This window comes from Agelaius tricolor, unplaced genomic scaffold (assembly GCF_023055355.1).
Source record: "Agelaius tricolor isolate 1412-34295 unplaced genomic scaffold, bAgeTri1.0.p SCAF_1, whole genome shotgun sequence".
Classification (NCBI taxonomy): Eukaryota; Metazoa; Chordata; class Aves; order Passeriformes; family Icteridae; genus Agelaius; species Agelaius tricolor.
Genome location: NW_027269261.1, coordinates 7,773,312 through 7,800,290, shown reverse-complemented (window position 1 = coordinate 7,800,290; position 26,979 = coordinate 7,773,312). Strand labels below are relative to the sequence as shown.

At 41.4% G+C, this 26,979-nt stretch overlaps 1 protein-coding gene across 2 annotated transcripts; it reads right to left on the bottom strand.

The window, feature by feature from the left end:
• Window positions 1-906: 906 nt before the first annotated feature.
• Window positions 907-19,572, bottom strand: LBR (lamin B receptor). 2 transcript variants are annotated; one of them, XM_071422015.1, is made up of 14 exons: window positions 19,454-19,572; window positions 14,820-15,000; window positions 12,544-12,729; window positions 11,130-11,213; window positions 10,573-10,750; window positions 9,843-10,036; window positions 9,061-9,115; window positions 7,698-7,892; window positions 7,049-7,152; window positions 6,506-6,631; window positions 6,240-6,408; window positions 4,971-5,051; window positions 4,742-4,864; window positions 907-3,327 (listed from the first exon to the last, which is right to left on the bottom strand). In XM_071422015.1, exons 2-14 carry the CDS (start codon window positions 14,982-14,984, stop codon window positions 3,167-3,169), a joined length of 1,821 nt encoding a protein of 606 aa, XP_071278116.1. In that variant the 5' UTR covers window positions 14,985-15,000; window positions 19,454-19,572; the 3' UTR covers window positions 907-3,166. The 2 variants fall into 2 exon arrangements, with proteins under 2 accessions (XP_071278116.1, XP_071278124.1); XM_071422023.1 differs by having other exon boundaries at window positions 11,130-11,214; window positions 12,548-12,729.
• Window positions 19,573-26,979: the final 7,407 nt, after the last annotated feature.

Genomic DNA, 26,979 nt, shown 5'->3' with positions numbered 1-26,979 from the left:
CACATACACACACACTCCCTCTCTCTCTCTGTCACCAAAAAAAACACTCAAAAAGCACCAGTGCAGTTTGGCCAACTTCCAGTTCTTCCTTCAAAAGCTTTCCCCATTCCCACAAAGTGTTGGTGGGACACAAAGTGTTTCTGGTGACATTCAGTAATGCAATTGCAGACATTTGTACATACAAAAAGGTAGAGAAGATGCTTGAAAAATACTTGTTAAAAAGTTTACAGGTTAAGATTTCTTCTTTAAATATGAAAAGAGTGAAAGCTCTATCAAAGCATTTCCTTCTAATTTAAGGGAACTTCCCCAGCAGAAAGCAGCTCTGTACAGACAGTGCAATATGTTCTCCATCCACACACAGGAAAGGTTTTCCACCCACTCCCCCAGACAGCTCTCACTCCCTACGAGGCAAGAGCTGTGCTTCTGGTAAGGTTTTCATGAGCTCTGGTAAATGTAATTTAAGCAAACGTTTTTATTACCTATGGGTAAATATCCTTCTGTATGCAAAACTATCATTCCTGTTCCTGTACCGTATTTCAACTACAGCCTTGTAGGTCAAACTTGCATTTATTTCCTGTGCAGTAACACTTTATGTAGATACAGCCTAATTGGGTTTGCTTTTGACTGCTAATAGAGGCTGTGAGGGAAAATGTGATATTCTACAGGCAAATTGAGTGTTAATTCTGTATTTTTACAGCTGAAATTAAGTTTTGTTTGGAGTAGCAGAGGGAAGAAGAAAAAATGCCCAGGCAGACTAAGAGAAGCACCACACCTGAGCTTGTAACACCCAGCCCACAAATACAGGTACAACAGGAACTCCAGCAAACTCACACCTGTGCTAAATGAGGAAAAGCAATGTCATTTCTATCAGGTATTCCCATGAATTGGAAAAAAAAAAAGCACTACTTAGTTTTAAGCAAAACCTTTATTTTAGCTCATGGGCTTGTTTGTATTAAAAACAGTTACTTCAAAATCAAATTTACATAAAATTCAGCATGTAAATGAAGTTGTCATTGGTCAGGTTCAGATTCTGAAAGACAAGGGCTCCGAGTGACATTTGCACAACCTTGGGTGGCAGCAGATGAAACTGGGACCAGCAGCAGGAGCAGCTCCTGCCCTACAGGCTGAGGAATCAAAGCAGATTCTAAAGCCCAGCTGCACTCCAGGGCTGTGCAATGATTTCCCCATTTGCCATCAGTTCCCCCAGCAATAGCCCAGTTTCATCTGCTGCTGCAGCCGAGTGAATTCCCTCGAGTCTTGTTAGAGGCACTGCTATTTTCTGCCAGCAATCAAAGCACTTGTCTTAAAACAATTTCCTTACAACACCAACAATCAAGCTACATTATATACACTTCAATTGTACAATTATCTTTAAAAAATGCCCGTGTACAAAATAGGTTATTTTATTTTATTTTTTTAAAAATCACATGCTAGATTTCAATTACATCAACATTTTAAAATAACTGAAAAAATTGATAAATAACATTCCAATTTATTAGGAACACTCCTGCAAGCAAGTGCAGAAGTATCTGCACTTCATTTAATATTCTAGTAAGCTTTTTAGGGCAATTTGTGCTATAAACCTCATGTACAAAGTGTGTGAAAAGCTCTTACTTGTGACAACAGAATAAAAGCTAATTAATTAAGCAAGAGTATTTCAGTAAAATTATTCTAGTTATGAAGTAAATACCACAAGGGCATATCATTTACAGCCAGTTAGACAAAGAACACAGCTAGTAACCAGAACACATACATTAGTTAAAAAGTCAAATATATACAAAAATATATTAGAAAGTGGTTGAGTTTAACCACAGGCTCATGTAAAAAAATGTTGTTTTAAATAGCAATAGCAAAAAAATAGCTATTTCTCTATCTGCAACAGTACAAAAGGCAACACCTACATATGAGGTAGCAATGCCAAATTAAAAACAAAAAGAAACCAAAAAAACAACTTTGGATTGAGGAGCATTTCCTATATTTTCATAGCATATCTGTCAATACAAATATTTAAATGAACACTTCAATTGTTTCAAGAATTAACTACATTAATTTACAAAAACCCTTTATTCAATTACCTTTTTTAAAATTACTGGAAATTGGTTCAGTTACTGATTTCTCCTGTTTCTAAAAAAGCTGTTGCATTTTTCAAACCCAAACACTGTACAGCAAAAACGTGGAGGCTTTTATTATACACACTTGGTAAACACTATGGTACATTAAGACTTAATTTACAAAGATCAGAAGGAGCCAACTGTGGTCATTTTATCCTTTTGTGCCTAGCAGGCAGACACTGCACCCTTTTTCCCCCATGTTCAATGCCAGAGGCAAGCTGAGGGTTCACTACTCCCTTCCACAGCCACAGAAAGGCTTTGAAGAGTTTCATTCCCTCCAGGAGTGTGAGCCACAAGCAGGCTCCACCTCCAGAGCCAGGGGCACTGCCAGGCAGGGCTCAGAGCTGCCCCTGGGCATTCCTGAACTGCCTCAAAACGTGGGGAGGGAGAAGGGAACAGCTCTGCCCCTTCTCCCAGTTCCATCTTTTTATCCTCCTGCAGGTGCAGGGCAGGAGGGGCCAGCTGAGCCTCTCTGACCAAAAAAATGCCATCAATGAAAAGCCAGGAGAGGAACAACCATGTAAGCTGAGCTGTGCCAGTCCTGGTCGTGGGGCTGCAGGCCCCTCACATCCTCTGCTTCCAGCTCCACTGACCAAAAAGACCCTGCTGCTCCTCCAATTCAGGCAACTAAATTGGACATCTGAAGTTAGATGGTACGAGTAACACCAAAAAATGAACTGGATGGAATTTCAGCATTTATTGTATTAAGAAAATAATATACTTTACATCACAGTGCTTAATTAAATGCAATAAAAAAATGTAAACTCAGAATTCTAGATAAAATTTAGCTTGAAAAATTAGGGCTCGAAGAGTTTTGAAAATTCACAATTTTTTTTTAAAAATTGAAGTCACAGACAGTCAGTTCACATCACTCACATCTCCAAGTCTACTTGTAAGCGACGCCTTCGACGCACTCCAACGTTTGGTGGGGTTTAGTTTGTTTTGTTTTCTTTAAAAGCCTAAATACCAACTGCCCAAGTGCAAAGGTAGGAGGTACCTCTCTCTGCAAGGAATCTAAGGGTAGCAGTGATGTGCCCAGCAGGCCCTGGAGTGCTCTAGTAGATGTAGGGGAAGATGCGGTAGGGGACGCGCTGGCAGTACCGCTCCCAGGCCAGCCCGTACTTCTGCTTGCAGTGGTGCTCGTCGCGAGCCTCCCGGTGCACCAGCAAGCAGATGAAATAGATCACGTAGAAATAGGGCAGAATGTGATTAAAACCTGCAAAGGGACAAAGTTAACTCAGATAGATACAGGGCAAAAGTCTGGAGGTGGTAGCTGATAACGTGTTCAAAGGCGGTGACGCGCTTGTGCAAGGCCCAAGCATTTTACACTGAAACATTGAATATTCAGCAGGACAGCACAACACATGCAGACAGAACAAGAGCCACAAACCCACAGACAGCAATTCTGAAAATTTAGATGTGGTGTTTGTAAGGGCTCCCAGGACGGGGCGAGATGAGAATTAAACTCCATGTTCTCAGAAGGCTGAGAATATGGTATAACTATAATATACCATACCATAGTTATACCATACCATAGTTATACCATACCATAGTTATACCATACCATAAGAAATTACATACTAAAACTATACTAAACCATAGAGAAAGGATTCATCAGAAGCCCAGCAAAGAATGATAAGGAAAGCTGGTGACTGACTCAGAGAGTCCAACACAGCTGGCTGGGATTGGTCATTAAGTTAAAACAATTCACATGGAACCAATCAAGGATGCCCCTGTTGGTAAACAATGCCCAAGCCACATTCCCAAGTAATCAGATAATTCTTGTTTTCATTCTTTTCTGAGGCTTCTCAGCTTCCCAGGAGAAGAAATCCTGGCGAAGGGATTTTTCAGAAAATATCATGGTGACATTTAGAGTCACAAAATTTACCAATTTCACTCTCAGTACATGCAAAGCTGGCACATATTGAAGTGTTATTGTCATTTAAAGTTCTTTAGTTATCAAAACCACATTTCCAGTCAAATTTCTGCACCACCAAACTGCCCCACACAAGATTTTCTCTATTTTGCCTGCAGACATGAGTCCAGCTTTGCTCAGAGCACAGCACTTGACCTGTGGATGACAAGAACTGGAAAGGACCCAGAAATGTGAGACTGCAGCCCAAAAAGCCAAGTGTACTCTGGGCTGCATCAGGAGGAGTGTGGCAGCAGGTTCTGGTTCTAACCCACTACTCTGCTCCACCTGATTGTTGTGCCCTCTGTGTATTATTAACAAACACTTTGAAAGATAATTTCACTGTGTTTGATGACATTTCTTTTAAATATCTTTCACTTCAAGTCCTCTATGTGGTGGCCCTTGTCTCCAAGCAAACTCCCACTTTTGGGGAACTTCAGCTGAAAACACTCACTAGCCTAAAAAATTTAAAGAACAGCTAATTAACAAGTAATTCCCATGGTTATTGGATGATAAAGTGTCAGAAAGATGAGTAAAATCTTTAGCAAGTTAGAAAGGTTAAAATGGAAGTAAAAACATGTTGCATTAGACTTATGACACAGAATCTGCCATTCAGTAGGGTTTACCATCTCAAAAAATTCCCACTTGGCATTTCAAACCCAGACAGATGCTAAGAAAAGCCTTTTTGCTAAAATGCACTTGAGTCTCAGAAACTCACCACAGGGTAGGGACCATGCCAGAGCCATGATGATGTCACCGAGGTAATTGGGGTGACGAACAAAACCCCACCAGCCCGTGACAAGAAGCCCTTTGCCAGTTGCAGTGGGTATAAATTTCAGATCTGTGGACAGAGTATTGTGGTCAATGCAGTGACTGAAATATGTGTTTATACACTACAAAGAGCCATTGAATAAAATCCCAGGCAATGGAATAAAGAATGCACTCACTGGCCAGTTTGGGATCTGCCGGGTTCCGCCGGAAATTGTTTTTCTGGGAATTTGCACTGCGGAAGATGTAATACCCAATACCTGAAAATAAACAGGATTTATTTTGCATTTTTAGATATTTTCCAGTTTTCTCAGCTTCAACAAAAGCACTCACGTGCCCTTTGCCACACTTATTCCATCAAAGGCTTTTCCCCAGAAGTTCAACTGGTATTTTCTGCTTTAACAGGACAGAAATGCCACTGGAAACCTGCATTCCATAAGATCCTTGTTACTGAGTAGCTTTGAAGAGATTCTGAAGGACCTTTATTTTCACATCTATATCTGAGTTTTTTAATGTTACACTGAGTTTGAAATTCACAGAAGGGGATGTGAATTTCACATTGTACGATTACAGCTCTATTTTGCAGCCTAGCACTTGGTTACAGCACCTACTCCATGAACTGACAACTCATTTACAAGATCATGATAATAAAAGAAGCAGACAAGGAATTATCTGGGTTTGAAATTCATATCCCCCATAATTTTCACACAGCAGCTTAAACTTGCTTTTTCCAAAGCTGCATTGAAAAAAGATGATCACAACATATTTTGAATAAAGATTTTTTTTTTAAATAATAGAAACCCAACAAAAAACATTAGGTGAAAAATGAAAAAATTATTTCCTGTTTTTCAGTATTGCACATATTAAGTTGTAAATCTTCTCATTTTTTTCCAATTCTTTGTCATGTCTACAAAATATGAGTGGGTTTTTATTGTTTCTGTTCAGGTAACAGGCACAACAAGCATATATTGGTGCAAATGTAAGGTTGCCTAAAGATGTGAGATCTTTTCTCAAAGCACTGAGCTTTGATGAAAAAAGCTGTTTTCTACTGACACCTGTTTGTCACTATGGTCATCAGGGAAGGAAATGCAATAATTACTTTTTCCCCAGGTTCAGCAGAGTGTAGCCAACAAGGTACTGACTTTTTTTTTTTTAAATGAGTCGCTCAGATTGACTTAAAAAAAGCATTTATTAAATGCAAAATCTGTTAAGTCACTTCTTCAACTCCAGACAGCACCCACCTAGAGCTGCTTCTCAACAGAACAATTAGATGTTCAAAGTCTCAGCTATCCTTCACTTGCTAAAATGAGAATTTGTTATATTCTTTGTATTTCACAGGAGCCAGACAATGACTGCTGCATCAGAGCTAAAGCTTCAGCTCCCATCTCTGAAGCAACAATCAGAACTCTGTTGTAACCCACACACCAATGACATTGACTGTAACTTACAGTTCAGAACAGTAATTGCAGCAGCAACAGGCCAAGTAATTGTGGTGGGATGACCCACTAAGTAGAAGGCCTGCAGGCTGTAGACAAATGGAACCCACACCAGGTCTCCAAACGCCAGCATGAAGCCAAATCCATCATGGGTAATGTCCATTGTAGTCAAAACAGCCTCCTAGAAACAAGGAGGAAGGAATTTCAGCACTTCCAAGGCCTCCTTCTCTTAACATTGTAATTAGAAATGGACACAGTTGAAGGGGATTGGCGTTTACCTCATTCCAAAGAGCATCCACCACATAGAGAAGCTGGAAGCTGTTCACAAGAATCATGGACAGGGATGGCACACTGAGATTGTGGATCTTCATCTCAGCCAAGAGCATTGCCAAGTTTATAACAACCTAAGTTAGAAAAGATTTTATTTAAAAGTTCACTTGTAAAAGATAGTGGGATGTATTTTCTATCACACTACAGGACATTTTAACACAAGTATTTGTAAAGTAAATGTTTAGTTTAAAAAAACCAATAAACATTTTACAAGTAAGTTTGCAACTAACCATATTTTTGAAGCTGTATAACCTCAACACATGAATACATTCAAAAGGGTTTTCATTTGCCACAAAACTAAGCTAGAAATTTCCTTCAAGTGAATAAAAATAGTCATTAAAAAAATAGCAACGTGGAACTGTTTTTCAGTACTCATTTATAAGTATTTATAAATATCCTTAATATCAATTATATGTGTATGTGTGTGTGTAAAAAAAAAATCTCTCAGTGTACTATTTAAGTAAATAAAATAATTGAGATTACTGACTCACCCAGCCAATTAATCCTGGACGCAACTCACAGAAGTATTTGAGGTCAAAGCTGCCAATACGAGGGTTTAATTCATGTCCAGTAAAAAAGTCATAAATAAAATACCCTGCAGGTAAGACAAAACAAACCTCTGTTAGCAATACTCTTGCTTTTATCTGCCACTACACTCCTCCCCATAAACAAAAAAAAAAAAAATTTGTACAAAATACAAAACAAAATCTACATAGTTTTTATTTTAAGATGCTCTAATTTTTTATTAATTAGGAGGACTAACCATTTTAGAAGTTCTCCCTGACACTTGTTCCTTCTTTATTTTCAGCCTTATCCTGAAGCTTACATCACAGTGTCTATGAACATGATCATAAGGCATTAATTAATTTTACATTTTCTCTTATTTAATTGCTTTTGTCTGGGAAAAAGAATTCCCTTTAGCTGTGACAATTACCCATCCATCAAAAAAGGTGGACAAGAAGGAAAATACTATGCCCTGACTTCATATTTGGGACTGAGTTTGTAGGGAAAAAAAAAAAACAAACAAAACTACACAAAGCAAAATTAAAGTCACAGTGTTATAACAACCAGCCCTAAATTTGCAGAAATCAAAGTCCAGCAAAGAATTGGAAAGGAATGGCCCAGAATGTTCTAACTCACCAGAATTTCCACCTGGTGCTAGCTCCTCCTCGGGTGCCTTCAGGGATCGGACATACAGGTAAATGCTCAGTGCCAAGGAAAAAGCTGCAGCTGACACCGCAAACTGCATGAGGTGATCGTACAAATAATGGAGCTCAAACTCAAAGTACAACAAAACTCCAACAGCTGCAGCAGTCAAAATAAAAGCATAAAACCCTAAAGGATGCAGAAGAAAGACATATTAGTCAAAATAAACAAAACCCAATTTATCTTTTTAGTAGGACCTACCTAATCCAACCTTTCTGCACTTTTACTTCTTCCAATATTTGTCCATATTCCAGGAACATCTTGGACATCCCATGGTTCAAACTTCTGGGGCACAGCAATATAACTAAGGGACTCTAAGCCCTGAAGCTGTGCTCACCATAGGGACAAGAGGCAGGAACACTCTGAATACTTCTCAATTTTTTATGCCATAGGATCTACTTTCAGATTTTAGTGGGAAAATGGACACTGACACTACTAATGGATAATGAGAGCAGCTCACAAAGTCTCATCTTTGAATTATCTTCATATATAGCTTGACACAGACAGTAGTGATTAAACTATTAAAATGACTTATCAAGAAGGCAAAACTTGAACACAAAAACTTTTGCATACATCGAGAGTGTAATTTCACACAGAATGGACTGATGCCCAAATAGGAGCAGACAGCTCTCTGCTGCCCTCAGCTAAGGACTTGCTATGGATCCCTTCACAGGGTCCCAGGGGGTGAGGTTAGAAGGAACCTCCAGAGTTCATCTGGTCTAGCTCAGATGGAACCTCCTGTGCTTCACTTTGTGCCCAGTGCCTCCTGTCCTTACCTTTCCTCAAGAAGGCTTTTAAATTTGCTTTTAAAATTAGCCTTTGAAGCAGCAAGACAAGGCTTTTCTTTTTTAATAGTCCAAATTACATAGCTTATTTCCTCCCTTTATCAGAATGCAGGGCACAACTACAGACAACAGTCCAAAATGAAGACAGGTATGAGAAGCCCCAAGGAGACTCACTTTTGCAGGATGTAATTCCCCTTGTTTGTTACTTACAGCCCTATTCCAACTTTAAAATGATGCATCTTACCAGACTATGACAAAACTCAGCTTTGTACTGCAGTATTTGAGTTCCACTACCACCCCATCCAGTGTAATGTCTTGCTCTTGGGTCACTGAGTTCCTGATGATTACTAAGCACCTTCTTCCAAGAAAAGGCTCATCTGATTTCATCCAAGATTTACAAGAGATCTGTTCTCTGGACAAACTGTATCTTTCAGCATTTGTATTTTATGGTGCTGAGCTCTGCAAATCACACAATGGATCAGTTCTGGAATAACCAGCAGCACCATGCTCACCATTTATCCGGTACTGCAGTCTCCTCCCACTGGAAAGAGGCAAGCCTTCCACAACCTAAAGAGAATAAAATATTAATGCTCAACAAAGTATTTTCTGTGGGCCCTTCAGGTGAGGAAAACCAAGCTCAACTCTGTCAGAAAGACATTCAGTCAAAGCAACCAGCTGGACACACTCAAACCTGAAGCTCATGCATTGTGCTAAAAAACATACTCTGGATAGCAAATGAAAGAGATCAGCAGTTTCAAATAAAAACATTTTCAAAAATAAACCTCTTCTTAAGCAGCTCCAAGAAAGCAGAACTTCTCCAGTCATTGTGAACATGTACAGCAATAAAACATGACTGATCTACTTCACAGTGTCCTTCCAGAATCTGCCACTAACCCTCAAGTCCCAAGAGAGGGATGGAGAGCCTTTGCCTGATATTCATACATATGGCTAGAAAGGTTTATAGATTCCTGTAAATGAAGATTGTATTCCAAAATGCTGGATATCCATAAGAAACTGAGCATGGAAATAGTTTGTGAAATTAAAAGTCAGACACCTAAAATTCTTCTAGAATTCTATCAAGCAAAGTTTGTCCACACTTTGATCTGAATGCCTATAAAATGCCTTCTGCCTTCTTTACTGGAAGGCTCTGAAATGCAAAAATTCTGAAACAGTTGTGCTGTTTTAAGCTTACAGAAATCTGCAGCTGCTATATTCCAGTTTATTAAGAGAAACTCATTAAATTGCTTTCAAATTCACTGCATTTAGAACACAGCCCACCTAACAGCCAGCCTACCTTTCCAATTGGCAGCAAGTAAAACGCAGCTTGTAGGAAAAACCACAGGAGAACGACACCAAACACCCTCCAATCCCAAAGACTCTCAAGTGCTGGCAGAGGAGGCAAGTTCAGAAGACTTGGATCATCTTGTTTGCACATCAACAGCAGGTAGAATACAGTAGCAGGCAGGAAAAATATCAGCGTGAAGGTCCCTGTAAACATACACCATGGCATGTTAGAAGGTAAGTATAGAAAGTTTAAAAAATAGTTTCAATCCCACTAAAAAAGCTCGATATTAAGTAACAAAGAAGAGGTTGCCATTAATTTCTCCTGAACCAGACAGCAGCAATCCCATAGTCACGTAACAGGACACTGAGACATTCTTCTCACTCCCATACATGGTCACTGCATCCCTCCAAAAGTAATCCAAAAACTGTCTAAAAATACTTCACTGTCAAGTTTCAAGCACCTACATTTTGAAAATGTAAAAGCTTTGCTGGTTAATTCTTAAATTTAACTTGGAAATATTTAAATCTCACTGTGCCAAGGGGTGGCACAAGATCTCTGCTGCATTTCACTTATGAACCAAGTGCAATAAAGGTTCTTTGCCACTAAATGAAGTGAAACACAACAATTTGACTCTGAATTCTGCAGCCAACGTCCAAAAAGCAGTTCTTGACATGACAGTATGGTCAATAAGTACAAACCCACAAAATAGTACCAATTTTCAACTATTAAGACAATTTACCAATTCTTCCCCCAAACTCCATCTCCTTTGTTTTTGTTGATACTTTCTCAATTGGTTTTACAGCCACAAAAGTTTTTTTCTCTGAATAGATCTCTTCTTTTTTCTTGTCATCTTTCCTCGAACGCAAGCTGTACTGCTCAAGCACACGCTTAATTTCCAGGTCTGGTTTTAACTTTTGCTGTAAATGAAAAAAAAAAAAAAATTTACTGAAAGGTTTCCCAGTGATTTTACTTTATTTGATATTTCAGAGGACATTACTCACTGTAAAACACCAATATACAATTATCCATTCCTACAAAGAGACTGCTAAAACCAGGCACTGTAACTCTTAGGCTGTGATTACAGATCAGCAGCAGTTCCAGCACAGATCATCCATTGCCACCCTCCCCTTTCCCTTCTGCCATGTGCCTGCCCACTAGAAAACAATCAGGACAATAAAAAATCCCTTTCTCTGTAGCAACTTACTCAACCTCTAAGTGTTATGTTGCCTTCTGTTTCTGATAGATTACCAAGCTAGGAATGTGACAAAAAGCTAAGAGCAAATTCCAAGTTCCTACCTCCAAGATGATGCAGGATGTGGCATTTTTTTCTGTACTTTCAGGTTCACCATTGTACCTTTTGGTGTTATTCTCACTCGGTTTCTGGTCAAAACAAGAAGCACAGTTTAAGCTCTCAGTGTCCTCTATATGGCACTGTTCTGCAGAACTGAAAGGTTGAATTTCAGTTGAATTTCTTTGGAGAAATAAATTCTCTCATAAAAATTCTTCTCTTCTCTAGCTTACACAGCTCTGGGAAGACATGACTCACATGTTTATTTCAACTAAAGTTTTGCTGACGAGTACCTGGTCTTTCCAGTCTTACAAGAGCCAACAGACCAATCCTACTCCTCAGATAGAAGCCAGGACAAAACCACCAAAGACTTTTTGACCCTTTTATCCCAAAAGGTTGGAAGTATTAAAAGGAAACAGTAGCTGCTGGCTAAAAAACTACTTAAAACCAGACTCTGAACCACAGGCACTGGATCACACAGCTCAAAGGAGCTCACTGCAAAACAAACCCCACAACTATTTCAGTGCCTAAGAGTACCAATTTACTAAACCTACCTAGCTAATTTATATTAATCTGGTTTAGTCTAGCTGAAACCTAACTAAAACCTGTTCATTTTCAATAGATCAGCAGAATGCACTTCCAGTTCCAGGGACTGTGTGTCTCAGACAAGTGAGAAACTATCTCAAGGGCACAAGAGGCACAAGAAATGCTGTTTTTCTCTTCACAGAGAAACACCACCTCTACTCCTCTTCACTTAAAGATCACCAGAACCATTTTTAGCACTCAATCTAAAATAAAAAATACTAAGAACAAACCTAATAAATTTCAGCTAGACACCACATACTGGTAAACTTAGAAATCCTTACAGGTGAGTTTTTATAATGAAACCAGTTTTGCAATATTCTCCATCACAAGGCCATATTTAAATATTCCACACTGCCTGTTCTCCACTACTGTGGCAAAAAACTGTATATGGTACAGAACTCATTTTATTTCAAATCCTAATCCCTACCTGCTATGTACCAATAAACACACCTAAAAGTAAGCTAACTTCCACTGCCCCATTTCACAAGTGGAAGCACGTGGCTAACAATTACTTCAATATTAAGTATTTAAGAAATTTTGTTTGTTTGGATTCTGAGTTCTCAGCATCACCAAATTCAAGTGAAACTTTATAACCTTGGTTTACCTCTCAAGAATTTCCTCAAATTTTGCAAGCTAGAAACCCAATATCTAAAGAAAAAAAAGAGGCAGTTCTGAGATATACTTTTGCAGGTAATTATGCTCTCTGGGGAACATAAACTGGCTTTTACAACAATAAACCCGGTCTGCAAAAAACCAATCTCTCACAAACAGCACAAGTTTCTTGAAATAAAAATCCAGCAAACCCACACACAAAAAGCCAACGAACAGAACCAATACCGGTGGCAGAGCTAAGCTGGTCTCCTGGATGGTTTTCTTTTTGTCCTCCTTGTGCTCCCTGCTTTGGGAAGCAGAACGACGCCTGCCCTTGGCTGGCCGGCCGGGAGAGCGAGAGCGGCTGCTGCTTCTCCTGGAGGGAGAACTCGAGGAAGACTGGCTCTTCCTGTGCTTGAAGGATGACTGCGACTGAAACAAAGAGGGAAAGCAAGCAAACTCTGAGCTGTGGCCCAAAGAACAATTCTAGAAACAGGGGGGTTTGTGATGAGGCCTCTGGCACACAGTTCTGTAGATCTGTCTCGTATTTCCTCTACTGATGCTCTACAAAGGCTGTTAAGAAAGAGCAACTGCAGAATACTCATTTTGCTGGCAATTCCCAAAGAAGCCTGTTCCAAGTCCAACTGTTGAAGCTACAGAAATCAGGCTATGGATGTAAGCTACCAAATGAGCACCAAGCTGTTGAGCACACCACCCTCTCAATCCTGTGCACAGGGATAGGAATTCAGAGCTGTCTCTCAAGCCCTCAGTGGCTGCTCTCACTTCCACTGCTCAGCTTTATTAAAGCATTTGAGAGAGCAAGGTTCATCATCTGTGAGGCAACACAGGCTCAACACTACAAACCCAAGTCAGCCTAATCATTTAATTGTATCTGGTAACTAAATTCCTAAACAAGAGCACTGTACTCCAAAAGCACTGTTTGATTTCTCTGTGAAGTCTACAATGCTGATTTCCCCATGTAAGATTTCCACAATGCAACTTTTATAATGCATCAATGTTTCATGACAAAGAAAGGCATTTGCCCAGCTTGAGTCTGCTAATCTGCATGCAGAAGTAACAAATCCTAAAGTGTTGAAACAGTGAAAACAGTTGCCTACCTCAAGGCAGAAACATTTTGTGACTGGGCATGGGGACTGCCACCCAGAGGTGACACAACAGTTCACATAAAGGCACACAAACTGGCTTTGAACCTATGCAGGTTTCAGAGCAGGCCACAGAAATGAACCACAGTGAACATTCAAACAGGGTCTTTTCCTCCTGCATTAATCATTTTAAACTGGCTATGAAGTTTTGAAGGCCTTTATTAATAACAAAAATTAAAATAATGACAAGTAAAGAGGAAGAAATATGCTTATATGACATGAACCTTTTTCAAGGGATTGCAATTGTCACAAATACAGCAAAATACCTGATGAAGCCTCTGAGGACCTGAACTGGTAGAAGCTATTTGCAGATGTTGTAAGTATGAGCTTGAAGGGCATGCACTATTTATATTTAGTGACATTTAACTGCATCTTCACATTTGTTATCAAATTTTCTTATTTAGAGATGGAAAGCCATCAAATTACTATCAACCCATTGATTACTACCTTGGTAAGGTACCCAAACCAGTTTTTTATGAAAAATCAAGCTACAGAGTTCCTGAAGCATCAGACTTGGTTTTCCTCAAAAATACGATACTTTTTTGACATAAATAAAACAACTATGAAACTTTAAAAATGAGGTCATTCTGAACTTCTACGTGAGGTGTCACACAGGAAGAAATTTTTACTTAGCACCAATTCCTTGAAGACACAGTTAACAAAAACTTGCAAAATAACTACCCAGTCCTAAGTTGAAGTACTGAAAATTAAATACATGTGTACTCATTGTAGAAAATGCCAATCACTTGGTTTTAAAATTTTAAAAGTTTAATAGTAATAAAATTATTATAAAAATAGTAATATAATTAGAGTGATAAAAATTTGGACAATTTGGATTTAGGACAATATGAGACATAAAAAACAAAGAGTTATGGACAGTCCGGGTACCTCTTTCTGGGCAAAATCAGCCCGAAAAAGGACCCACGTTAACAGAGGTTTAACCCTTAAATGCAACAGCCTGTTGCATATTCATACACCTCATACAGGATGCATAAATTCCATTCAAACACAGGATTCTGTCTGGTCAGTGTCAGCTTCTTCCTCTGAATCCTGATGGCACTTCTTCCTGAACAAGGCGGGAAGAAGTTCGTTTCTTCTGATAATGGGGCAATAAATTCTCTTCCTCTGAAAGATTGAGGTGTCCTGGGGCTGCTATCTCAGTGGGAGTACCTCATGTCTTTCTTAAAAAAATATCCCACATACATAATTTCTATTTTAACATTATGTGATAACCAAAAACTATATTTAACACACTACTTTAAAATATTAACACAGCATAACTTTCTAACATAACAGATACAACATTCATTTGAATATTTGCCAAAAGCCAATCATAAACCAGCCATTTTTCACACTCACCCTTATATCACTTTCCTTCAGTGCAAGCTCAGTTCCATCTTTGTACTTGACAGTGTAGAGATGAGCCACATCATCGTAGCTGGTCACCTGCACCTCGTAGTACAGCACGCTGCCCGGCCAGCGGCCCATCACCACCTCGCCATCAGCAAACTTCCGGCTGGGCATTTTCCAAACACGGTCCCTGCAAAACACAGCACTCAGTGCACGTGGCAGCCACAGCTCAGCCTTCATTCCCCCCTCCTCTCCTTCTGTATCTCTAACTGAAAGGGGGACACGTTCCACAAGTCTTCACTTGAAATAGGGAAAAGGCTGTGTGGTAAGAGAACAGCAGTGATCTCCTAAAATAGAGAGAAGATTGGAGGTGCACATTCTGGACAAACACTCAGATCTATCAGACTAGCACTGAGCTACGAGACACAATCTCCATCATCAGGCAAAGCACATCTTGGACCAAAATTCCACAATGAAGCTCATCTTATCTAGAGAGAAATGCAAATTACATGGTACTGAAGTGTCCTCTAACCCTGGTTTCCTGTGGTTCTACAGAAATTACAGAAGTGATGATTTCTAAACATTAAACATCCCCAATCATTCAACACTTACAGCCACATTACAGTCTCTCTTCAATTTATTATGCCAAACACTCCAAAGTTACGAAACTTCAGAATTTAAGCTCCTGTCTGGGTTGAACATTTTTTATTTTCCACAGCTCCATGGGAAAACAAAGCTCAGCATCACAGCAATCCCACAGCAACCTGAAAAATGAAACTCTATCTCCCATCTGCATCATCAGGTTTTTATTTGATATTAACAAAACACGGTGTAAGTGACTACTACCCCTGGGCCACCCACCATGAGCTGGGAAAAACCACAACTACAACTCAGAGGAAGCTGTTTTCAAGTGTAAACGCCTGCAGAACTGTTTGTATAGTGCTTTGTGTTATGTCACTGCCTTCTGAAAACTGATATCCCAAGCAGAATATACTTTTAATCTCAATGTATCAAGTGAGACTATCTTAAAAGTCTAAGGGGAAATACAAACTAACTAACACTAAGGTGAAATACTCACTAACACTGAGGTGAAATCCACACTCACTAACTGAGGTGAAATCCACACTCACCAACACTGAGGTGAAATGCACACTCACCAACACTGAGGTGAAATGCACACTCACCAACACTGAGGTGAAATCCACACTCACCAACACTGAGGTGAAATCCACACTCACCAACACTGAGGTGAAATGCACACTCACCAACACTCAGGTGAAATGCACACTCACCAACACTCAGGTGAAATGCACACTCACCAACACTCAGGTGAAATGCACACTCACCAACACTCAGGTGAAATGCACACTACCATTTGTACTGGCACCACGTGTACAACCAACATTGGAACTCAGAGGGGATGGCAGGGACAGGGATCAGACACAAACCACAACATGTTGGTATCAAAGCATTTCATTTTAACTTGTTTGATTTATCAATTTTGTTTGATAAGAAAGTGAAACCAAACAACTAGGGTAAATACAAGTCTGTAACTAGTTAATCATTACATATGAACTAAACTGCAGTGAAAAGTTAAGATTCTTGGGGAAAAATACTGTTAATATTCAATCACAGACCTTCATCACACACAGGGGGACGGGGCCCAGCGAGGTTTTACAACCAACATTCATTCTGGCATTTCCTGACATTGCTGCTGATGATAAATTTTACACCTGTGTAGCTCTCCAAGTCAAAAACCTAAAAAATTCAGCAGAATTCCCTCATATGGATTTTATTACTAACACTCCAAACTGCTTCAGACCAGAAATATTTGGCCATCTCCTGTGCTGTATAATACTTGAAGGAGAAAAAACAAAAAAAGTTTTATAATTTGGTTTCACTGACACTTGCCAGTCAGAAAAACGATGAGTTCTAGTCTGTGCTTGTCAGGCGTGTGCTATTCCAGCTCTTCTGCCTTCTAACAAGTGTTTGCTGTCCCACTTTCTTGTTTTCTGTCCTATTCTTTCTGAAATCTCACTCCTCCAAGTTTCTTTTATCCCAGTCAGCTTAACCCCTTCAAATTCATAGCCCTGCTTCTCATGCCTTGCTTCCTATGAAAAGTTCTCCCTTTTCTCCTTAGCCCCAGTCTTGGAGTCTTTGTGGATTTTCTGCCCTTGCTGACCAAAGCAGTCCTGCCTAAATCTGATCTCACTGCCCATTTCTGTCTCCCTGCCCAGTTCCCTCACCCACAGGCAGTTCTTCAGGAGACCCAGAGCCACCAGTGCTCTTTGCCAGCCTCCTGCAGCCACAGCTTCTTCCTGTTCTTCCCGAAATAACCTGAACCCAGGAGCACCTGAGTGCACTCAGAGCTGTCCCCAGATGTCACCATGACTTCATTTCCCCTCTGCTTGCTGCACTTCCTGCACCCCAGCCAACTTTCCTCCTCCTGACCTGCAGCACCTCAGGCACAGCTGCAAACCTGCAGCCTGAGCAGGACAAAGCTGGCTGATCTCACACAGAGTTGGACAAAACAGGATCTTTTTGAAAAAAAGGGTAACATTTTTTCATGAAGTTGTTACTGAGGACATGTACACTGGTTTTTTTTCCAATTTACAGCAACCACTTCAGAATTTAGATACAATTTCTGAATTTGAATTCATAAGGATAATAAAATGCAATTCTCTGCCAGATTTCAAAACCCAGCATTTCTGTATGCAAACACAAAGTCTAAAGAAAAAGTGACTTGATGAATTAATTACTGTGAAAGGCAGAAAGACCTTCCCTTCCTCCAACCTTGTTCTCAAAAGGAGCTGAAGTTAGTTTTAAAAAATTGAAAAACGTGATTGAAAGACCTGTAGCTAAATCCATGTCATGTAATTCAGCCTGAGGTAGATACTGCCAATATGAGATTCCAAAATAATAAATAAGCAAGTGGAAATATCTTCTGACTCAAAAGTACAACCTTATTAATGGGAAAATTTATGTATTTTTCAATTTTTTTGCCTTAAATATTACAGCTTAATAATAAGCTCAAACACTAAACATTAAAATAAGTAAATGTAACTTCTTACCCTTTTCCTCATTCCTTACATCCCACTTCAAAAAGCTGCACCTTTTAAAGGCAGCCTTCATCTGCTCAGATGAACACACACAATTACTGGCATCCAGAAGAGAAAAGACAGGAAGTCTTTCCAAAAAAAAATTGGGTTTAGAGATTACATTTTTAATGTACTGCTCTTTCAAGGTCTACACACCCCTGATGATTTTCATGGTATCAGCTGGCATCAGCCTAATATTCCCAGCAGCTCTGCACAAACTTTTGAGTTCCCAGGGCTTTAAAACCAATAAATCCAAAGAAAATAATCTCATACAATGAACCCTGAACTGTACACACACCTGACTGCAAGTTTAGCCACTGACTCAGGAGATGAAATTTGTATTTTCTCAACCATTACAATTTTCCCTTAGGAATCTAGATTCTAAGAGAAAGGCTCAAAAGGACTTTGTATCCTATACCAAGCCAAGCCAATTAATGCAAATCTCCCTGGAGCTTGAAAGTGGGTAAAGAACAAAAGTTTCTGCTGACTCAAACAAGAATGAAATAATTAAAAAGAAACTTGGCTGAGAAACATTATTGCCCCATGCATGCATTTCTGGTCTTCTTCATGACTCTCTCACTAGAGATGTGGGAAGATATTTCAGTGTGGAGAAAGTGATGACTGTTACCTTGTAGCCACAGGGAGATCACACCCCCATCAGCAGAAGTTGGGCACACAGTTTTAATAATAAACAAACAAGTTTTCCCTCTTGGGAGAAAAAAATTCACACGCATTCAATGATTCCATTTACTAATTCTGACATTTCACCACTCTTAGGTAACGTTCTGGATGTCAGAGGAGGGAGCCAGCTGAATGCAAGAAGAAATGCAGGAAAATACAGAAAAAGCTGACAGTCAAGGCTAACAACACATGGAAAGTTATACTGAATTCACCACAGAGAGCTGTGCAGGACCTTTCCAGCAACACCACTATTCTCTCCACATCCAGAACAGTGGAGGCACCTATCCCTGTCCAAACCAACTTAACTTCACCGCTAAGAACAAGCACCAATACGCCTCGAGGCAAAAGCAACAACCCATCAACCCCGGGGCCGGGACCCGCGGATCTTCCCTGCAAAGAGCCTTTCTACCGGAAACCCCGCTAGCGGAGGGGACGCGGCAGGGCCCGGAGCGCGGCAGGGCCCGGAGCGCGGCAGGGCGGGCCCGAGAGCGGCGGCCGCTGTTGACAGGAAGGGCCCCACGTGCCGGCCGAGGCCCGGCCCCTCAGCCCCGCCCCGCCCGCGGCCCGGGCCTGGCGCGGGGCCTCCGCCGCGGGGGAAGGGAGGGGCCGGGCCGCACCGCCCCTCGGCGGCCTACTCCCGCTCGGAGCCCGGCGCGGCGGAGCCGAACAAAGCGGGGCCGCTCAGCCCCGCCACCTCCGGTGCTCCAAGCGAGGGGCCCGCGCCGTCCGCCCGCCCGGAGCGAGGCCCGAGGCGATCGGCCGGAGCGCTTCCCGCCGGGAAAGCCGCCAAGGAAAAGCTGCGGGGGAGGGGAGGGGGTGGGAGGTGGGGGTATCCGGGCCCGCCCGCGCCGCCGTTCCCGTTACCTGGAGCCCGCCCGCGCCGGGCCGGGCCGGAGGCGGTTCCGCGGAGCGGCGGGAGCGGGGCCCGAGCGCGCGCCGCTCTCCGCTGAGGGGAACAACCGCCCCGCCGAGCGACGGTTACGGCCGCGCGCACGGCCCCGCCCCCTCGCCCGCCCCGCCAAGCGCGCCCATTGGCCGGGACGCGCCGTTTGAATCGCGGGGTGGCCGCGCGCCATTGGCTGCGCCGGCGATGGCGCGGTCCGCCCTCCCCGCCCCGCGGCGCGCGCACGGCCCCGCCCCGGCGTGAAGGGACGGAGAGGGGGGAGAAGGGGGGCGCTCGGCCCCCCCTCACCGCCGCCCCTCACGGGGGGTGATGGCGGGAGGGGAGGGAGAACGGGGCGGAAAGGTCGCTGTCGTGGCGATGGGGGCAGGCTCAGACCGCCTGCGCCACCCAGGCCCCGCCGCCCGGGTAAACAAAACGGAGGGTTTTGTTTACGGAGCGCTCGCGGTCTCGCCGCCTCCGCCGCCGCGAGTATTCCTACGGTGTCCGAACAACAGTCTCTGTTCCTTCCAGCCCTGCACCCCCAGCACTCAACAATGACAAAATGTGGTAAAAATGCAGAACACAACGTCCCTTCTCGCTCAAAAAGAAAAATTAGAAAGGGCTTAAAAGCGGAGGTGGCGAGGCAGCGAGTGCTGCTACACTGACCGAACAACAGGCTGTGCTCCCTCTAGCACTAAAGAAAGCCAAAATGTGGTAAAAATGCGGTGAAAACGCACTGAAACACCCGTTTCTCTCTAAAAGAAAAACAAAAATAAAAGCAGAGGAGGCTTTTGAAGCCGTGAGATGACAAGTGCGCCTGCACTGACAGAACAACAGGCTGTGCTCCCTCCAGCCCTGCACCTCCAGCACTCGACAAAGCCAAAATGTGGTAAAAATACAGTAATAAAAGTGCAGTAAAAGACAGCACTATGCAGTGTGGTTACCCCTGTGCTCTTGGGGCAACTTTTCCAGAAAGGTTATTTGAGTTCCTGGCCAGATTTTGAAATCAGGAAGTCTAAGCAATACTTGAGCAGGCAGAAACAAAATGTGTTATGAAAAAGTTAACAAATCGTCCTTAACATTGAGGTTCAGCGTTCAAATGAGTTGTTTCCAGTGTTGAGATGTTTAAAGTGGTGTTAAGAAGTGTTAAGTGTGAAACACAGAGTGTTTGTGTCCGCACAATTTTTATGGACCTCCCAAATTTTCTAAATTTGGCTAACAAGTGATGCTCTGTGCTAATAAAGCTTCCCAAATGAAGGGAAATTCCCTAAAGACAAGACCACCATTGTCCCGTACAAAAACTGCCAGTGCTGTGCAGACACAGCAAAAATCTCAGATAAAAAAGAACCCTGAAACAACAGCAACATCATAAAATAAAAAATGAAAAAAAACACCAGACCAAAAAACCGCAGCCAAAATGAACTGACATTAACAGACCCCATGGTAGTCATGAGCTTAACTTGTCTGAGACATTATTGTTGTATTTGGGGGGTTGTTTTTGCTGTTGGTGGTTGGTTTGTTTGTTTATTTCTATTGGGGTTTAAGTTTCTAGCTACAATTTTTGAATTAAGAGTATGGCAAGCTTGTTTCTTCTAAGCGATTGCAGGAAAGGGGACATCCTGAGTGAATTATAAAAAATGGATATATTTTATTATTTATTCTGCTTATCTTATCCTTGAACTTTTAATTTTCACAAGCAATTCTTTTTAAATTGCGTTTGTATGTCCCCTATTTTTGTACCACAGAGGCCCAGTTTAATTTGTCAAGGATTCATTGTATTTTTCACTACATGATACAGTAAAAGATGTCTAAAGAAGGTTAAAAGTTACTCAGTCAAACCAGAGCCACATGTAAGCATAGATTTTAATAAATGCAGACAGAATAAATTTGGTTATTAATTGTGTTAAGGCAATCAGCTCTATCTGAGAGACATTTGATAATTTACTACACAAAAGAGTGCAAATGAAGCTTGATTTCTGGCTTCAGATAATGAATATTTTGGTTCCAGCTAAGATTTCTGCTTTGCTTACTATTGCAAAGTTTACAACTGTACTGTTAAGAACTGTTTTCAGCAGTTCAGTCTAAATTACAGCAGGTATTGCTTGGAATGGGCCTGCTTAGTTTTGTTGGCAGCAGAGGCCTACAATTAATATGTTTAAATAATGAAGGGTTTCAGTTGAAATCTTGTTTAGAAAATAAACTTGCCTTCAGAGAAATGGTTTGGGTTTGGGATTGTTTACTCAACTTGGATTAGAAAGCTCTTGGGCCACTAAGAACTGTTTATTTCAATTCTGCCAGTGATAATTGAGATACATTTGAGAGATTAGTTCAGAAATATTTATGGGACAACAATAGAACAGGACAAATGTGAAATCCAATCAGCATCACCACCACCAAAACGATCTGCTGCAAGTTAGGATGAAATTTGCCAAGATCTAATAAAGCATCCCAATCCCACACTATAAAACTAAGAAAATAATTCCATTTTAATGAGAATCCCAGAATCATCAAGGTTGGAAGAGATCTTCAATGTCCCTTAGTCCAGCCACCACCCCAGCCACCACCATAATCACCCATAACCCAAAAAAAGTTGCAAAAACCTAAAGCTGCCAACACAAGAAGGTTGAGAAACATTCTGATAAATGCCAGAGGCTGCTGGGATGGGTGGGGTAATAAGCTTCTGTTTCCTCTCCTGATTAGGCCTTTGCTAAGAAAACACCCATAAGACTCAGTAGTGTGGTGGGTTTTATAGTCTGTTAAACAACCCATGTATTCATATATATTCATATATATGTGTGTGTGTGTGTACATTCTATGTGTACATATATAAAAATGTGTGTACATTTATAAATATTTATATGTATATATGCTTTCTCTTTTTCCTTCTGTCATATTGGATCAAAGCATCCCAGCCTGTCTGTTGAAAATGTGTCTACTTTTTGGAGGAAAATTCTTGGCTGGCAGCTGTGCTCCTGACATGAAGCCAAGCACTCACCTGCCACAGCCAAGCTGCTGATGAGGAACACATGCACTGTGTCACATCACAAAGCTGCTGGAAGGAAAGGCAAGCTGAATTCTGCATGTGGACAAAAGCCATCTCCTCCTCTGCTTCTCAAACATTGAAAAGCCGATGATCTGCTTCTTAAAGGTGTTTGAGTGTGCTCAGGCATTTTGGGGATTTCCATTATTATATATAATTTGCTTCCTAGTTTTTTTCAGTGGTTGAATGCTTCTTATTGAACGAGCAGGAGATTTGGGATTAACCTCTGAATGTTACCTAACTAAATCAATAAAGGTTTTGTTTGCACAGACCTCAATAAGGCAGGGATTCCACCCTTGACCATGGAAAAAGTTTCTCATTGTATATTCATTTATGATGTAGAGATTGGAATTTCAGCCTGCCTATAAAGGAGCAGCCTGCTAACAAACACTGCTGCTCTGGGCAAATTAGGTTGAACACTTGCATTCTGGGAAGTTTTGCAAAATGTTTATCTTTGGAAACAGCTTTAAAAAAATACTCAAGGCTATCAACCATGCTGGGCTCAGCAATAAGAAGAAGGACACAGACACATGCAAACTGACTCCGGTTCTCTAAACAGAAGGAGACCAAAAAAGCACATTGAAACTTTGATCTCCACAACAGTGCAACAAATTTCCTTTCTGTATTGTATGTGAATTTAGAAATAAGACTCATTATTAACTGAGGGAAGTTGATGCACTTCACCAAGAAATGGCTCTTGAGATAAGAGGTTTGGCTGCTGTATCTTCTGCTGGGCTGCTCACCTTGCCATTTCTGCAGCATGGCTGTTCAATTACTCCAGCAGAAAGCCCTGGGGACAGTCGAGTTTCTGAAGGGTTATGGAAAACACAGACTACAGGATTTTCAAGCATTGGTAATCCAGACCCATTTCTATGTAGCAAAGTTATGTCCTTGAAAGGGTTGTAAATGTTTAAACAGAAAGTGGCTTTCGTTCTAGAGAAAGAGAGAAAATGTCAACGTTTAAATGGCTTATTCTGAATACAAAGAAAAGCCACGCTTGTCCCCTGGGTACTCCTGACTCACGAGCAGTGTCCCAGAAGTCTCCTGGCTTTTAAACCTGTGTTTTAGTCTTCAGAAAGAGGTTACAGAGCTGAGTGACTTCTGCAGGGATCTCCACAGGAAGGGAGGGACAGAACCTACCTTTTCCTGGTTCCTGTGTGACAGCCTGCCCTGCATGAAGGGAGAAGCCCCAATCCCCACTTCTGGCACATTAACAGTGTTCCATCCCTAAACATGAAGGCAATCTGGTACCTGAGGAAAAAGAAACAAATGAAACACGTGGCAAATGCAAAACAGAGAGAGCCCAAAGGCTTTGAAGTGTCAGCACAAACAAGTACACATGTCTATATGTGCATGTCTATGTGCATATAATACACATAAATATTTATGTATATAGATAAAGAATGAAAACAGCATTCACTTTCCAGCCTTATTTTTGCAACCAGCACATGATTTTTATGCCCATGGCTGGCACTGTACACAACTCCCTGCAGTAAGACAAAAACTAACATTTCAAATTTTATTTATTTGTAAAACAGGCTGAAGAGGCTGCTGGTCCAGAGTGAGCAGGCATTGGAGCATCCATGGGACACAGCCAGGCAGGGATCAGCAGGGATCAGAGGCTGCTGACTGGGCCAGTGGCAAACGAGGCCCTGCATCAAGGCACAGTGTTGCAGCCACCTCCAGTTTTCTAAACTGTGTTCAAAATTCACTGCACTATGGGGGAATATTTAAGGAAAATGACTAGGGTAAATTTGGACACATTTGTAACAAATATTTATAACACTGGGATATGTGGAATAGATGATAATTCTTACCAGGGTACAGACACCAAATATATGATTTTATTTAACATGGCATTCATATTCTGTCTCTTGTATTTGGTGCTGCTGCTATCCTCCCACATCTTATTCTAGAAAAAAAATAAAATCTAATTACTCCAAACATGCAGGCCTAAACCAGAAGTGATAAATGAAGTAATCAGCTCGATGCATCTAGCAAAAGATGAGCTCACATATTTTGGCTTTAGAAGCTGGTATCACTGCATATCTACTCTCAATAAAATTTACTTCTTCTCTGATTAAACCTGCCCAACTAGTCCTGTTTATAATTTTTTAAAGCACAGTAATTTAAATATTAATTAACTCTTGGAACTTAAACATCTATATTTCTAATAACATGTTAAGATATATATTCACATATGTATCTTATATATCTTATTAATGTATCTACTGTGGTTTATGAAAATGCAGGGTTTAAACTGATTCAGATGTGGTGTTTACTTTTTAGAAGAGATTTCTGAAAACCAAACTAGTATACATGCATCAAGTTCAGCATTTCCAGAAGTATTAGTAAGAAGTGTTAGAGAAGGGCTTCAATATATGTGTGATCCTTGTTCATTGTTTAACATTTAAAATCCTTGTTTCAAAAAATGTTCACATGGATTTAGTTCTGTTAGCAGCAATTTCAGTAAATTAATCAAGATGCTTCAGGGCAGGATTTGCATGTACAAGCCTACACCCCCCTCATCTCCACACATCTCTCTTACCTTCCTTCCCTACATTTTACAGTCTGTTTGCTCTGGCCATAGCTTTATATGTGGACCATTTATGACAAAAATGCACAATGACAAATCTGTGTCCAGATTCTTGGTGAAGCACTGAGCATCCAACAGCTGGATCAGAACTGTTTATTTGAAAGACACTGAAAGACACTGTCAGTGTGAAAACTTCCCATGAGCCAGCACCTGGAGACAGATAAGGAGCAAAGATTGATACTTCAGAGTCTTCTCTTTTTCTCTCTCCCTTGTTTCTCTCCATTTACCAGGCAGGACAAGCTCAGCCCAAAACGTGAGTTACAGCAAGCAGAGCCTAATGGCAAACCTCTCATTTAATTAAAGGAGAAAGGAGAGTTAGGATGATTCCTTACCTAAACTATACTAAACACAGAATTCATAATGAATTCTGGTACTAGGCACACTGCCAGTTTTCAGACATTTCTATGCTTAATTTCAACTGCAGAACCATCCCTGATGTTATTGCAATAGTTGTCTGTTCCCACCATGGATACCTCTGTAGTTTTTGAGTTTCACAAACCAGTTACAGACATTCCCAAGGATCATTCTGGAAAAAAAAAAAAAAAAGTTACTTGGATATTAAAAAAAAAAAAAAAAAGATTTCTGTTAGGACCAATTCCCACACAATGTTTGTTTGTTCAGCACACAAAAGGAAACTGCACTTTGTTCTCCAAGAAAGCTGGCTGTGCTGCAGACATCATTACACTGGCTGAGAGTCCCAGTAGGGCAATTCAGATGGCTCACAGGATATTTTTCCCAACCTGTGCAGAGCTGACCAGACCACCAGTCCCAGAGAGCTTTGATGAGGTTTTTGAGTCCAAAATGAGACTGCTGTGCACACACCACATCTGGCATTTCCATGAGCAGTAAGTAAGTGGCAGGATGCTGGTTTAAGATTCAGTGTTGTTAAATACAGTGTTAAAAACAAAAAGCAAAATCTTGGGTACCTGATCCTGAACTGCATGAAAGTGTTTCCCCTTGCCAGGTAGGATGGTGATGCTGCTGGAGCAAGCCCTTATTTTGCTAGCCAGAAATGCACCTCAGTGATAACCTCCCCTGAGCACACTCCCCTGCACAAAAACAAAGACACTTCCTGCTGCTCCTAAGTACTTTGCATTTATGCCAACAGGCAACGTGACTCACTCCCTTCACTTTTAAATTGTGTTTTTCCCTTCAAAACGGCTCTGGCTGACCTGGTGTGGATGGATCCCTCCTGCCACAACAGGTGGTGCCCAAGTCCACCTGCTGGAACCCCCGTGGATCTTAACTGTGCATAACATGGTGCTGCACTGGAGTTATTTATCCTTTTCCTCACTTGTTTCATGAAGAAAATCCCAGTGTGGTGTGGCTCAGAGGTTATTGCTGTAAAGCTCTGGTGTTCCTTGCATCACACAGCCCTGGTGGAGGCAGGAGGGCCTCGTGGTGCAAAGGGATTGGGCAAGCAGGGCTGAAAACCAGCCTGCAATTGAAAAGCTTGGTTACTTCTCTGTTCCCTTCCTCTCTGCTATATATAATGACATTTCTCAGAGCACGTTTCCTCCAGTTACAACCATTGCACCAGCCTTGGGTGAAGCTGTGGTGGCTGCAAAGCCACTTCCTGGACTGGCTGAGTTCAGGCTCTGCAGAGGCGCTGCAGCCGCCCCATCTTCCCCTGCCACTTCAGCACTGCTTGGAGCTTTCATCTGATGGAGGGAGAAAAAGACACAACCCAGGCAGAATTACAGAGCAGCTCCTGATGGCCAAAAAAAGCCAGGGCTGCTTTTGCAGGCTGCAGCAGGCAAGGCTAAACAGAATTCAGGAGATCAACACTGAAGCTTTGCTTCAAAGCTGGGGTTTTACAGCATTTTTGACTTTGAAGGAGAGGGTTTTTTGTTGGTTTTTTTTGGGGGGGG